This window comes from Anopheles gambiae, chromosome 3, assembly GCF_943734735.2.
Source record: "Anopheles gambiae chromosome 3, idAnoGambNW_F1_1, whole genome shotgun sequence".
Classification (NCBI taxonomy): domain Eukaryota; kingdom Metazoa; phylum Arthropoda; class Insecta; order Diptera; family Culicidae; genus Anopheles; species Anopheles gambiae.
In genome coordinates, this window is record NC_064602.1 from 31,334,619 (window position 1) to 31,350,303 (window position 15,685).

At 43.6% G+C, this 15,685-nt stretch overlaps 1 protein-coding gene across 2 annotated transcripts; it reads left to right on the top strand.

Annotated features, from left to right (window-relative positions):
* Positions 1-236: 236 nt before the first annotated feature.
* LOC1271259 (troponin C) lies at positions 237-13,616 on the top strand. 2 transcript variants are annotated; one of them, XM_061654665.1, is made up of 4 exons: positions 237-494; positions 9,580-9,893; positions 13,019-13,128; positions 13,240-13,616. In XM_061654665.1, the coding sequence occupies exons 1-4, from the start codon at positions 492-494 to the stop codon at positions 13,266-13,268; spliced, it is 456 nt and encodes a 151-aa protein (XP_061510649.1). In that variant the 5' UTR covers positions 237-491; the 3' UTR covers positions 13,269-13,616. The 2 variants fall into 2 exon arrangements, with proteins under 2 accessions (XP_061510649.1, XP_310000.4); XM_310000.5 differs by lacking the exon at positions 237-494 and adding an exon at positions 5,239-5,550.
* The last annotated feature ends 2,069 nt before the right edge of the window (positions 13,617-15,685 follow it).

Below are 15,685 nucleotides of genomic sequence, written 5' to 3' on the forward strand. Positions count from 1 at the left end.
AGAGCGCAGTGCAGTTTTTGGCCGGCGAGACGAGGGAGAAAGCAAAGGCAAAACATTTTCCACCTTTCTGCCCCGTTTCTGCACGACGGGGCGGACTTCTCACGCATGCTGCGACTCATAACCTGCTCTTGGACGGGTCCCTCCCCTACCCCTGCTTGCCCCTTGCAAAGAGGGTGGGAGCTGAGCGTCAATATTGTGCGGAGGAGTTTTTAAATATAAATGATGCTGAATGATATTTTTCGCCCCTAGTTGCCTATTGAGCCGCGTTCGGTTAATTAACTGCTTTCGAGGGAGGCTGTGTGTGTCTGTGTGTGCGTGTTGTGTTCGTGGACGGCGTTTTTTGGAAAAAGTTGCGCACCACGCGAGTCGGCCGAGTCTTGCGCTGTCTTTCGTAGCGTTCAGTTCGCGCGGTTACGCAGTTTTGCAGCAAAGCCGTTTTTACTCCAGTCCCTTGAGTGATACCCAGTGACACACCATCCCAGCCGATCAAAATGGTAATGTACTGAGTGAGGAGTGTGTGTGTGTGTGTGTGTGTATGTGAAGATTTTATTGAAACGTACGCAGCCAGTCCGGTAGTGTGAGGTACTGGGCGCCTCCATGGCCCGTGCGAGCGAAGAAACATTATTTTATTCAATGTGCCAACCCCGGAAATGGTGCCAACAGAAACCGCCTCCATGAAATGCATCCGAGGGAGTGACCATTATTATGGTCAGTAAAAGTTGCAATCAATCACGCCCGGTGCAAGGACAGAATAAATTAGAAGTGAAACGAAGTTTCTACTTTTTTCTTTCCTTCGGTGCTATTTTGATGTTTAGTTTTTCTCCTTTCACAATATTGCGGCGTTTGATTTGTTAATCATCCCGATCATCACGCGATCGGAGTGCTGAGTGTGCTGCTGTGTAGTCACCCGGTGTCTGTCTAGGTGTTGGGGTTTTTGGCAAGTTTTTTGGGGCGAAAAAGCGTGCGCGCACGAACTATTTCTGACATTGACTCGTCACATTCGCGCGCTGGCACATATTAATTAACCGAGCGACGAATCAATGACGGGATCAAATCAATCTCCGCTCCTTCCGTCTTATGTCTGCGTACCGCCGCATTGAAGACGGCACACGGAAAAAAACTGGCGGACGAATCATCCGCAAAAGCATTCCTTGGCGGCTGCTGCTGCTGCTACTGCGGTTCTGTTGAGCCATGAAAAAGGGCATGAAATTAATGTGATCAGATCACTGTTTGCGGGGAGAAAGGAAGGGTGTGTGCAGGTTCATCCGCCTTCGCACGATTCCATTTAACGTGTGGTCGTGTGTGTATGTGTGTTTGCTTGTGAATCGAAAGAAGTCACTCTCTCCCTGTCTTGGTTCGTGCGCTGTTCGGTGGATTTTATTAATAAATCTCAACTCATTCCACGGTTATTAATCATCACGGGGGCTGCGCTGCCTTGCGTTGCGAGCCTCAGATCTGTCTGACTGACATGGATGGAGGGGTGTGGCAAATGATTCATTAGCGATGGTATGCCGGGCATGGATCGAACCACTGTAATCGGTGGCATTACTCCATTACGGCATTATCTCTATTGCATTACATGTTTCTGCTTATGAAGAGACATAAAAAAGAAGGCACATTCCACGCGTTTTGCGCCGGAAGCTGCTTTGAAGATAATCTCCATGTTGATGCGTGTATTCCCTCCTGCCTCTTTGCTGGCCTAAATCCCCAAACGCAAACGGCACACCGAAGCGTGTCACTTCCGTTATTGCGTACATCAATAATCAATTAATCAGGCGTGTTTACGGGTGCGCTAGATGAGATATTTCCGATGTTGCTCAGCGTATTTCAAAGGGAAAATGGTTTAATTTTCTTCATCCCCTTTGGTGCGTGCATTGCAAGGAGTGTAAATAAATGAGGATCAATCTTTGATGTACTGTATTGGTGCTGGGTACATTCCAGTTGCGCCGCAGCGCACTTGAGAGGCTGATAAACATAAATAATAATAATCGAAAATGAAAGCATTTGTTTACATTGATTAAAAGCAGAAGCTGTTAGAACACGTATTGACAACCGACAGAGTTAGCGCAGTAATGCAGAAATCAATAGAACGATTGACGTACGTTCAATCCTCGGCATGTTCGGTCTTATTTGTTTGTTAGCTGATTAGTTTCTAAATCGAAATCCTTTTTTGTTCAATTTAATCAACGGATTTATTTAATTATTCTTTAATATAAATAATTCGTTCCTATGATTCATTTCAATTTGGTGATCGCTGTGATAACAGGTTTACAGTAGACTCTTAAGTTGTCTTATGCAATATACTATATTATTTTGATAATTTTACTGCTTCCTTGGCAGTACCTTGTACTTTCTCGTATCAGACTATTGACTTTGCATATCGATGCAGGAAACTTTAAGGCTATGCTGATGCAAACAATCAGATCAGTGTGTAAATAAAACCAGTGGAAAACCATGCATAGTCATTTAATTAATTATCGGAACAAGAATTCGGAACAAGAATGTTATGAAATGTATTCCTGCTGTGCGGCCCTAATTTATTTTGAACTGCGTTTAAGTTCATGTTTATTAATGTGTGTAATTTTTGTGTAACCCCGCTTGGAGAAGGCCACATAAGGCCCGTTGAATTCAACAAATAAATATCAAATATCAAATAGGGTAAATGTACCAATAGTGGTGCAATTTGTGGTGGTACAGATGTATTTTAATGGATTTAAAGTGTCAGGAAGGACAATTTCTGAATATTTTAACACATAACAGTTGGAATATGTTTTATCTTCGCAATCACAACCATTTTTACCATGAAACACATCAAATTTACGAAATAATATATAATTTTGTGATTGCTTCGTTGTACCTATAATGGTGGTATATGAACCAGTCATCGTATTGTGTTCCTATAGTGGTGGTAAGAAGGATGCCTCAAAACAGTTTATAATATCAATGAAACTTAGTTTTGAAGCTGTTTTCGTGTGAATAGCAAGGATTACTGCCATAATATTGATTTCTTTCGTAATTTGATCGTAAAAAATGTATGAATTTGGTTGAAAAAAATATTGACTAAAGTACTGAATAACACCTGTCGTCAACTCATACCAAGAATAGTTTGCTTGATTTGAAGTCGATTTTTCACTCAGCAAAATAAGCGAATTTTGACCTTTGTTTGGTAAATTACTTACAGAAAACTTATTTTGGTTGCTTATTTTAATGAAAACAGTACGACATGTTAAAAATGTCATCCAAAAAAATCTAAAATTAGCTGTTTTTATTGATTTTAGAACTAAGACCACTATAGGAACATGTCTGTTTGTTGTACCTATAATGGCACTATCGTAAAAACACTTAAAAGTACGTAAATATGGTCAAAAGCCAATGAATTTGAATAAAACAATATCATTTGATAACAATTATGTTAAAAAACTAATAACTGCGTTGTTATGTGGTCATGTAGAACGTTAACAAAAATATGAGTATCGTTATGAAATCCTAAGGATTTTGGAAAAATGTTGATACTTTTCACAAAATAATGGATTTTTCGGTCACTTAGAAACGGAATGGCCCCATTTCATTTTTAAATCCCTTGTAAAAGGCTAGAGAACATTTCACACTATCATAAATAACTTAACTTCTTCTTCTTCTTCTTCTTTGGCTCAACAACCGATGTCGGTCAAGGCCTGCCTGTACCCACTTGTGGGCTTTGGCTTTCAGTGACTAATTGATTCCCCCCCATAGCAGGATAGTCAGTCCTACGTATGGCGGCCCGGTCTATTTGGGGATTGAACCCATGACGGGCATGTTGTTAAGTCGTACGAGTTGACGACTGTACTACGAGACCGACTTAACTACTGTTAATTTATCATACGAGACGCATTTTAGTGCAATACCACCACTATTGGTACTAGCACCACTATAGGTACGTTTACCCTATCAAGTGTTCTAGACTTAAGTAATAGGTACATAAAGTTCCAATACTACCGATCGACGAACATTGCTGACTAACAACTAAAATTATTTATTTTCATTACTGTATTGGTCAATATTAGTTAAGGAATAGGAAGTGTCCGACTTTGAGTGAAACTGTGACTGTTCATACCTATTTCTACAATTATGCATGGTTTTCCGAGTTTTGTTTAGATATCGGCCAGATTTTGCTGCAGGAGCATAGCTAACCTGTATCCTCAAAGATATGGAAAGACAGCTTTCTGATAAGTTGTTAAAGAAACCGTCCAGCAAGCCGCAAAGTAAGATGATATTGACTGCTACTGTACATACATTTTGGTGTTCATTTGATTGTTAAAGCATGATTGATTTTTATGCATAAACTTTTTGAAATTTATTGTAACGAAATCTCACATAAATCCCTCAAATTTAAAACCATTAAAACCTCCCCGATTTGGCCAAACCGCTCGTAAACCATTGGCTTGCAATTGCTTTTTTCCCTCTCTCTCTTTCTACCACGGTCTTTTCCTTAAAAAGCATAACTCATCGCCCAAAGTATCGGCTTGCTGCGATCGCAACGTTCCCTTCTGCCGGTTGCTGTACACATTAATTAATGAGTCGTTATTTTTAATTCATCTTCGCGGTGGCTTTATTTAGGTTGAGTTCTTTTTTCCAATCCCGCCGCTAAAAACAGTCCGTGGTGGTAATTATATGCATATACACAGAAGAGGAAAAAAAAACTCTCGGAAAACGAGTGTACAACGAGAGTGTGAGCAGGGCAAAACGAAAGAAAGAAAAAACAACACCCCCCTACCCGAATGCCCTGTACATGAAATATTCTCCATTTGAAGCAGGATAAGTTATTTTCACCCATCCATCTTGCAACGTACACCTGCAACGAGCTTAGCTTTGCTGCTCGCACGAACGGTACGTCATTTATATTGCTCCTTCCGGCTGCTAAATGAGAGCTACAAGAAGGGCGGGATGGTCCTGCTGGGTGGTTTATCTCAACTCGCATCGGCTCAGTTTACGCGGCTGCAGGTGTAAATAAATAAAATTTAAACTGCCTCTCGCTCTCCTTGCTCCCTGAAATCGATCACCAAACTACCTCCACAAAGGGAGTGGCGATCGAAACGACGATCGAAGATCGAGATGGCAAATATTATTATTGGTCGCTCTTGCTTGCAAAACCCCGCTTGGCCAGCGATCGCTCAGGAGAGTTCGCTCGTATTGAGAGACATTAATTGCCTTGCAGCTGCTTCCTGCCCAAGCGTCCCAGGGACGGTCGATCTTTGTTCTGCCCAACACACAGCCCGCGCGACCAGTCCCAGTGAGTGGTGCGCTTAATTCGATCGGTCACAATCGATCGGGTGAGCGTAACCCGCCCTTGGCAGAGGTGCCAAGGTGCTCTTTGGCAGGCCACTCGCGGCAAGACTCGCGCAATTCACGGCCAGTCACAGTCGCAGTCACAGTAACGGTGCCGTTGTGCCTCGAACGGACGTTGTGCCCAGCTGCCCGGAAGCCGGAGCTGCCGTGTCTTTTCAAGTGTCCCGGATCGTTTCCGTCCCGTCCCGTGCCCTTGCCTGGAGCGTCAAGATGTCGGATTATTTTGTGAGTTTCTTGTGTGCCCGTGTCAATTCACTTAAAGCGAGTGCAGTGTGTAGTTTCCGTAGCCGACTCGCGGTAGCTCGGTAGCTGGCCAATTTCAATTAGTGTTTTTGCTGTGCAAACACCGCCCTTGTCGCCGCCAATGGAACGATCAACCTCGGCACTAATGGAGCGGACAGTGAGACACATTTCCACACGTCTGTCCACGCCCGGGGTGCACAGTGGTTGGTGCGGGAGAGTGGTTTGGTGTTTTCTTTTCTATCTTTTTCCCCACATGTCACGGGGGGACACACGGGGATGGATGGCAAGCATCACTTAATTAGTGGCCAGTGACGAAAGAGAAGGATTTTCCTCTTAAAACATCCCGCTGTGCAGTGCACTACACTTTCCACTTCAACTCAATTAACCTAGCAGAAATAAGCACAGTGACACTTTCACACACTCACTAAAACATTAGCTATTAGGTAACAACAGCAGCAGGAGGGGAAAAGTTATTAAAATATAATTAAAATCGATTCCGCTCGGCGTTTCATGCCTTTTATTACTTCAATCATCTGCTCTTTGGGGGAGCATAAATCATTACTCGTTGCATTTTGTTTTGTTGCTATTTTGTTGGAGCGTTAGGGATCGTTGGTCGTTGTCGAATACGTTAGGGATCGTTTGTGATAGAAACGAGCGCAATATTTGCCCAAGTGTAAAGGGTAATTAAAATCGAATGGATGAATAATTATTGACCCATTTTTCCTGTGTATCAATGGAATTGCTTTTCACTATGTGGAACTATGAACGTTGAAAAATATTGTACACACAGTTTTTTCATCTTTGAAATTGTCTATAAAATTAATAAAATGCTTATGCTCCATCACCGTGTTAAGATATTTTAGGTAAAAAGAGGATAGGTTTTATGTTTAAATGAAAAACAGCTTAGTTGAAGAGTTTATGAATATCAAGTTTGAACGCACTATTTCACGCAGGCTGATTGTTTTATGGCTATTGCACCGTGTTAAGATATTTTAGGTAAAAAGAGGATAGGTTTTATGTTTAAATGAAAGACAGCCTTAGTTAAAGTGTTTATGAACATCAAGTTTGAACGCACTATTTCACGCAGGCTGATTGTTTTATGGCTATTGCGTAGCGTGACGCCCATACAACAGTATTACGCTGTTCTACTGGTTCACATTTCAATGTTTCAATTTTACACTCACAAGATGTTTTTTAACAGTTGTCATGTATTTGTGACCGTTCCACTGTTGAAAAACAACTCAAGAGCATTGAATAATACTGTTAACATATGAAAATGACACTGAAACAAATTTAAATTATTTATTTTATTTATATTCCCCAAAGAGAATTTGAAATCACTCACTAAGAGATTTAAGGATACTTAATTGTCGTTCTATTCGTGCTAATACTCAGTCTTTGTCCAATAATATGTGGCACCTTCTGCCGGAGAGAAGCGAAGAAAGGTGCAAAATGCCATAAATAATGTGTAAAATCAATTAGTCGGCCTAAAAGTAATAATCAGTTTTGTATAATCTTGAAAATTGTTTGTAAAAAAACATCTTAACATCAAAGTGTTAAATACCATCAATCAATAAAAATCAATAAAAAAAACTATAATGTTCTTGCACATGCTGCTCAAATAATGCAACTATTTCTCTCCATTAAGGTCATCACAGAGCAAGAATGAAAACAAAAAAATACAATTTTGAATAATTGCTGACATTTCTGGCATTGCTTATGCATTTTACTCAACCTATTACCTTTACCATCATTTTCTGAGAGCTTCAGCCCAACAATCGTTATGTAAAACGTTATTAAGTATTATGTAAAACGAGCTTAATTTCATAGGAAATCAAGTATTTCGTGTAAGGAACTACTTAAAAATCTACCACTTGATGCGTTTTTACCGATCTACCACTTTTTTTAGCATTTTTAGGGACGTAATATTTCCTACAAATCATATTTGAATTTAAGTTTCCCTTTTAAACATTGCTTTGTATGAAAATTTCAAAATATTCCCACATAAATCCCATTTGTTGTTTCCCCTCAGCTGTTCGTAAAGTACCCATCAACGGTCTGTTTATGACGTTTTGGTGGAAAGTTTGACACATCTCCAACAGCAACCGCCAATAAAATCCGCCCCCGAACGCGCAGTTCGAAAGAATAATAACAACCATCCATCCGCGGAATGTATGTTCCACTCATGTTTTTACTGACAATGTGTGTCTATCACGCACACACACACACACACACACACACACACACACACACACACCAGACGCATACCTAACCTCTAATCGGTTCCATTGTTTATTGTGACAAGCCGAATACCCTCCCCGGTTGACGGGCAGCTGCTTGGACTGGGGGCCCAGTGATGCTGCAATGCGGCCACAAAACCAATAAATCATACCACTCATACTGACACACACGAGCACACGCAGGGAACGAACTGCCGCAGGATGAAAGATTTTCGCGGTCATCGAGCATCAAACTTTGAAAAAGGAGGGGAGGAAAGGGGGGAGTGGGGTCTAATAGGGTGGAGTGTCAATCAAAAATCCTAACCGCGCCCTCGGAGATCAAAAAACCCGCGGCTATCCCGCTACGGATCATTTCCTGCCGAGATCTCCCTCTCCGTGTTGGCTTCTGTGGCGCGGACGTTGGTTGATATATTTTTAACTCAAGTATTTTTACCTCTTCTCCTTCTCCTACCTCACAACACCCCCCTTTCCGGTAAAGTGAATAAATAAGCGTAACACGAGATGTGCGCGACCCGCGTTCCGTAGGACCCCGGTCGGGCGATCGTGTCACCGCGCGTGATGATCATGAATCAATCGTTAATAATTACATCAGGACTAGTGGCTAGTGGTCTCACTGCACAAGGGGAGAAGGTTTGCCACACAGGAGGCCCTACCGTGTTGGCCGCGGGCCAGTCGCTTTGGTCTGCCAAATGGTGTCTGTCCCTGTCTTATGTATCGCGTTCCGGGGCAAAGCGAAGGCCGAGCCAGCGAAGGGCGAAATCATTGGAGAGGGCGCAAATGATTAATGCTGCAACATAGCGAGCAAAAGGAGGTTCTCGGGTATGCAAGAAACAGGGTAACGGAGGGAGGGAGGGGACACCTCCCATCGTTGGACCACAGTTGGACCGTGCACAGGCGAAAGACACTAAAAATTCCTCCTCTCCATTAATATTTATAACGGAATCGCGAGACTCGAGAGCGCACTTGAATCGTGCCACCCGATCACAACCGCCTTCCGCTCCGTTTTCCCGTGCTTACTGCGATTGGGCAAACGATTAAAAGCGGCCAAAAATGACCCCCAAACCGGGGGGAGGAGGAAAAGGGAATGCCATTTCAGAGATTCAACAAACAGAACCATTCCGACATCCGGCCTTTTTGCTGTTGAAGAAGGGAAGGATTGCAAGGGGTTTAAAGGGGGAAGAGTTTCGATTTCACAGCCCATTTGAGTGGCGTGATTGTGTGTGTGTGTGGATGTTAATGTCTTTCCGCCAGTGCTGCACAGTGCCAGTCCTTCTGCTCAAGGTGGTGGCCCCCTCAATCGCCCCTGTTTTGATCGACACCTGTTTATGCGAAGAACGGAGAGTTGAGCTGGACGGGGAGCACATTTACGCTCAGTTCAAATCGGAAATGTCGTACAAAACATGGAACAGGATTATGAGATGATACTCGAAGCGAGTTGGAAATGTGCTCCGAGCCTACAATGTATTAAAAACGGAACACGAAACGCAATTAGTAGCGGAAGCAGTGGAAATGTTGAAATAAACTGTAAGCTGTTATTAATACGCCTCTGATTCCCTCATTCCCTGAGCCCTGATTTACAATATTAAATACTAGCTGTCAGTTTGACAGCTGACAGTAGACGAGCCAACGGTGGTCCAACCCTGTCGTCAGCTGTCATTCGTGGACGCGAAATGGCACGGAATGGCGCGCGAGATTAAAAACACGTGGCATTTGGAGAAATTTTGATTTGTTTCTCTTCTTTTTCTTTATTTTCCCGATTTTTCCCTCCCAGGATGATGAGGAGCAGAGAATGCTGATCATGCGCAAAGCATTCCAGATGTTTGACACGCAGAAGACGGGCTTCATCGAGACGATCAAGATCTCGACCATTCTCAACACGATGGGCCAGCTGTTCGACGAGGGCGAGCTGCAGGACCTGATCGACGAGGAGGACCCGGAAAGCACGGGCCGCGTCAACTTCGACGGCTTTGCCAACATTGCCTCCAACTTCCTGCAGGAGGAGGAAGACGCGGAGGCGATGCAGCAGGAGCTGAAGGAAGCCTTCCGGTTGTATGACCGCGAGGGTAACGGCTACATCACCACCAGGTACCGGGATTTTGGGGAGATGAAGGGGGAAGTTGTTGTCGATATGGCGTGACAAGCGTACTATTTCACCAATTACATACACACACACAATACGATAATAGACGACGAGCCAGGCTTTCATGCTTCAAATGCTGCCGCCTGCTTTGCTCTTCGCTCCACACGTTTTCGGTTTCTTTGCGTGCACGTACGTCAAATAAGCCTTTAATTTATCGCCACTCCACCCCCCATCGTCCATGTTACATGTTCTGGGTGTGCATGTCGTGAATTTGGAAAGGTTTTCTTTTTTTTTGGCCGAGTTCCGACGAACCGGCTTGATTTATCGCTGTTTACCGTGCACCGATAGTGTCATTATTTTTGCCTTTTCACTCCGCGCAACTAATCGAACGAACGAGAACACTTGCCGAGTGAGCAAAGCTCTCGTCGTCTTTTTTGGGACTTGCCGGTGCCGCTACTTCCTACACTACTTTAACTCCCGTGTGCACACACACAAACACACACACACACACACATACACACATACACAAAGGAATTATGTTCGAGGCGGTGTGACCTCCGGCTGGACGAAACGCTTCACCTACATGGCCACACGTAGGCTTGTGTTTATCGGTGTGGAAAAAGGGCAATGTGTGTGAAAGGCAAACATTTAACGACCACAAATTCACATCGTTTCTTGTTTTTTGGGTGGAAAAAGATAAAAAATATGTGGCGCAATGTGTGTGAGCGAGTGTTGTTACCGGAAGTGCCCTGTGGTGCTTTCTATTCTACTTCCGATTTTGGGGGCTCGTGTTGGGAGAATGTTGAATGTTTGTCGACTGCGATGCCAAAAAGGTCATTGCCGGCTGGCCAAATCCATGAATTAGATCGCTATTTCGAATGTTATTGGAGTGGCTTAGGAGCATACCAATGCCAGACTCGTTTGTAGCCAAATCCTTCTAAATGCTTCCAAAGTTTTTTTTTATTATTTTCTTGTTTTGTCTCTAGTATATATACTGCAATGCGTAAGTGTTTGGGATTGCTCATTGTGTCTCCCTGTTAACTTATAACTTTAAATGGCGTAAATCTTTGAACAAAAGTTTAATAGAAAGTTAAATTTTTTGAGATTTTTAATCAAGCAACGAACTCAATTAGGAGTACATTTTGCACTTAAACATAAATCACTCCAATTCTTTATACAGCTACAACATCTCTCACTATAATCCAAACCTTTTCGTACCCATCCCCGATGAACAATGCTGCCCTAGCTAATCTCGAAACCCATTCGTTCCATTTGACATTTGTTCGCACATCGTTGCCTAAAAACCTTTAACGCACACACTGGAAAACATTGAGCCGAGGTCACTGTCTCTATCGCACTTTAGCTCACACCCAAACCCCAACCAGCAAAACGGAGAGCAAGATCATTCTTTTTTTTTACTGCCAACGTAGTAAAAAACGACCACTTTGCATTGCTCCCACAGCTCCACGTTCTCTCCGGTTGGCGTCAAACTAATTACGGTGAAAAACTAGTTTTAACACACACACACAGCCAGACAGAGCTACATGCAAACCCCGTCACACATGTTGTTCGGTCTGTGGTTTTGGTCGAAAATTTATTGCCACCATATGTAGGTAGCCACCCCTTCAGCCCGTGGAGCTGTTGCAAAGGAGCGGGAAGCAGACACTCCCGTCCCGCCCGAACACGACCGGAAACGCTTTAACATTCAAACGAGCTCAATAAACTGCTGTCCCATTCCGCAAACACTCCACGCAGGGAAAGCAGGGAATACCCAAACAAAAAGAGACTTATTTAAAGGAAGCAAAAATTACAAAAAAATAATCCCACACACACACACACGCACACCAAAATAATAACGTCATAAATAACGTCGCTTTCCAACGGACTCATTTTCACGTATCATATTTTCAACCGCCGTGCACAAATTATGACTGCAAAGTGGAGGGTGAAAGGAACGGCCGCCCAAGGGGGGAAGAAGTTAATTTCGCATCGCTGACAAAATATTTCGAAACTTTCAACACAGACTGCGACAAAAGTAGGCGGTGAAATGGCAGTGCGAGACGCACATTCCGATCTACGGTCTGTGGAATGGCCGAGGGAGAGGGAGAGAGAGAGCGCGTGCGGAGATCTACGCAATCGTTCCGCGTTGCTCCTTCGCATCTGCTTTTCATCTTTACGGGGAATCCACTTAATCCACACGTCACCTGGACCTAGCTCTTCTTCCGTTCGGTTTGATGCGCGAATAAACAACCACGCCGCAGCCCCCCCGCACACACGCTCGCACGCTCATCAAGTACGCAGCCATTTTTCTTCACAAATGACTGGGCGCCCCCATCACTCCACGCAGGCAGCGCGTTGACCGGCGGTTGCCTGGTGCGGTTGGTTGGTGGTGCGGACCTGGAGGTTGTGTTTACTCACCCCATTCCAACATTCCACATGCTGGGGCACTTCTCTGTAGTGTACCGTTTGTGTGTGTGTGCCATTTGCGGCGAAGAAGGAAAAAAGAGAGAAAAAAAAACCCGACAGAACGGAAACGGACGCGCAAACGGATAGCATAAATATCACCATCATCACCGGTGATGCGCAACCGGAGTCGGTGCCGGAATTGGTTGCTCTTTTTTGTTGCCATAGCTTCCCCGCTTCCCCCTCTACACCACCCATGTAGTGGTAGCAAACGGCTGCACGCGTTCGCGTTCAGCATAATAGCTCTTGATTTCGCTCCGCTCAAGGCCACGATGCTCCAAACCCGCCTCGCCTTTAAATTATAAATGCTGTGCCTGTTGGGGTCGGTCGGTCTTATAAGTTATGTGCCGTACCTGGCTTGTTTGCTGGGGCTACTGTTGCTGCTGCTGCTGGTGCTGGATTGGCGACCCTTCATTCCGCAAGATGAATTGACGTTACGCTTTTTCTCGGGAAAAACGGCCCCTCCTTTGAGCAGCATCTTGCGGCTCGAGAAGCGATCGGAATGAAGGTGAAGGGTCATACAGTAGATGAACATTTACTCCCTCCTCCCCACACACACACACAAACACTACACCATGAAGCACACATGTTAAGCAGGACTGTTTCATCTCTTGCTCTTTTTTTGTTTGTTCGCTCCTGTTTGATCTTGATCCCTCCCTCTTTCCAGCACGCTGAAGGAAATTCTGAAAGCACTCGACGATAAACTGTCCAGCGAGGATCTCGACGGCATCATCGGGGAAATCGATACGGACGGTTCCGGCACGGTAGATTTCGATGGTAAGAGACAATAGCCTCTGCCGAGCCGTTTGACTGTCAAAGTCTTCTCAGCTTCTTCATTTAAATTCCCATTCTTAATGTTTTTTTTTGTTTTTTCTCTCTCATCGACAGAGTTTATGGAGATGATGACGGGTGAATAAGCTGCGACCAATCCAACCGATATAAACACACAGCACGACACGAGCGCGAGTGTGTCAATTTTCCACCGTCACTACCAGCACCAACTACCAGCCAGCCTTTCCGACTGTGAAACTGGAACGTGAAACTGTAGCAAACTGTCTCCCCCCGGACAGCGGACGACTAACTAAAGTGTGCGCCGATTGCACCCCTGCTTTTTGGGTAGTGTTCGTGTGTGTTTTGTTAGCTATTGTTTAAATCACACCCCTTAAACTGTGCTGCTGACCCCAGTGACTTGTGTATATCATCCACGTGTCTCTTTTACCGTAAAGAAATAAATGGAAAACTTGTCCCCCTTTTGAACAAAAACAGCTTAAAGCATGTTGCTTCAATTTCTTATTTTCACTACGTGTTTTTGCTTTCCAATAAGAGATCGCTTCCTTCCGTCGGTGTGTCCGTTCCCCGTTAAATAGAATTTCCATCAAGCTCCCGTACCCCCCCCCCGCCCCGTTATTAACCCGATCTGTTTGCATCACGGAAAGAAAGCAAGTGAAAGCTCTGCCCAATCAAAAAGCATTTCACAAACAATCTACCGCTCCTTGGTCACGACGGGCCAATCCAATCCCTTCCCTCGCAAGGATTTCCATAATCCCATTGTGTCCTTCATCATCCAGGGGGAGGAGGGGGGGAGGGATGTGTTGGCGGAACTGTCTCTCGTGAATATTTATTTCCACATCAATCTACCGGTCTTCTGTCCTGGCTGTTTTTTCCTTTTTTTCCCAATGCATTCCCTGAACATTGAACTGATGTTTTCCTTCGTTCAGGGTTGATGTGTTTTCCACTATTTTACTCACTCTCTCTCTCTCTGTCTCTCTTTTCTATTTGTTTTCCATCCATCCTCCCTTTTCTTTCTCTACTGTTTTTTGTCAACACGCGAACAGGATGCGACGTGAATTGCAATTTGAATTTCATTTGAAAGTATTATCACCTTTATTGCAGGAACACCGCTCAGCGTCAGCGTTCAGCAACAAGCAATAGGACACAGAAAAAATGGAACAATCGAAATGAATACGAAAAAAACGAACACAAAAAGAATGATGACACGTTTTTGTGTTTTGAGTTTCTGTGAACTGTCTTTTGTATAATGCAATTTTATACCTTTTTGGGGTCTTCTTTGTGGACTTTAAATTGCGTTTCTTATTCAATTGGCTTTTTTGTTGGTTTCTGTAAATTATTGTTTTTCTCATCTTTTTTTTATAAAACGTCTTTTAAAGTATTATTGCTTTACTCTGCTATCTCTCTCTCTAAAGCATACCACCGAAGCGATCCAATTGCGAGGCCGATTTATTCATTTTAATTTTAAAATTCAAACAATGTGACGCACTGTATTCCACCTGCCAGCCAGACGGTCCGGATTGGCTCATTTTATCGATGTAGATTTTATTACCCCGTTCCGAGCCTTCCCCCAGCCAGCGACGCCAGTGAGATCATCTCTCTACCGCACCGGGAGCGCTCCATTCCATTCCAACGGAAGCATTCGGTGGTACGCGTTGAGTTGCTGATGAAAATTAATGATAGCTGAAATCAATTATACTTCCCACGAGGGAACAAATGCAGAAAAAGAGGGCAAAAGATGGGAATGGGAAACAATGCGCACCGCGTAATAGCAACAACAACTACACCAAAGAAGTGATAGTTATTGCCAGCTAATAGGGCTATTAACGCGTGCGGAATGCGGACCGTGGAATGGACTTGCGCTGTTTGCGCTACAAAGCCGTAATTATTTTAAACTGGCTCAGGTTATCGTTGTTCGCCGTGCTCTCTTTCTCTGGTCGTTTTTGGCTATGGCTGTTGCTGGCTATGGGCTAAATGTTTTTTTTTTTTATCGCTAGCATCTTGGCTTTGTAAAAGACGGAAAGCAACAGCATTGCCAACAGTTAAATTAATTGCATTTCAGAAAAAAAAACACCGTTTAACCGCGAAGAAACGAAGAGCTGCGTTAGAAACCAACGGATAATTGATTTTTTAAAATGTTTATTCGCCTAAAGGTATGCAATCTGCACGGCATCGTTTCACATGAATCGCGTCGTTCGGTTACGAAGGCAGTGTGGCGGTCAATTTGGTATTGAAAAATCAGTTTATTATTTTTATTATTGTTTTTATTTTGAAATGAGTCATTGAACAGGCTTACTTTAATATTGAAAATAGATTAAAATTATTGTTTAATCTTTAATAATTCATTAAACATAAATGTTTTAGGGGATCACTGCTCTTCCAAGGATGCGACACTACATTTTATTTGAGTTTTCAGCATAAATACATTACCCATCACTTCTCTTCGCGCATGAATGACACTATGTCTCCATATGATTACCTCATACATACAGCACCGAGCACCATGCAGCCGAATATTAATTCATCTAAACCGTCATAAAACCCG

Coding starts and splice junctions, on each gene's coding strand:
- LOC1271259 (XM_310000.5), top strand. Junction 9,894..13,018: donor AACGGCTACATCACCACCAG/GTACCGGGATTT, acceptor CCCTCTTTCCAG/CACGCTGAAGGAAATTCTGA. Junction 13,129..13,239: donor CGGCACGGTAGATTTCGATG/GTAAGAGACAAT, acceptor TCTCATCGACAG/AGTTTATGGAGATGATGACG.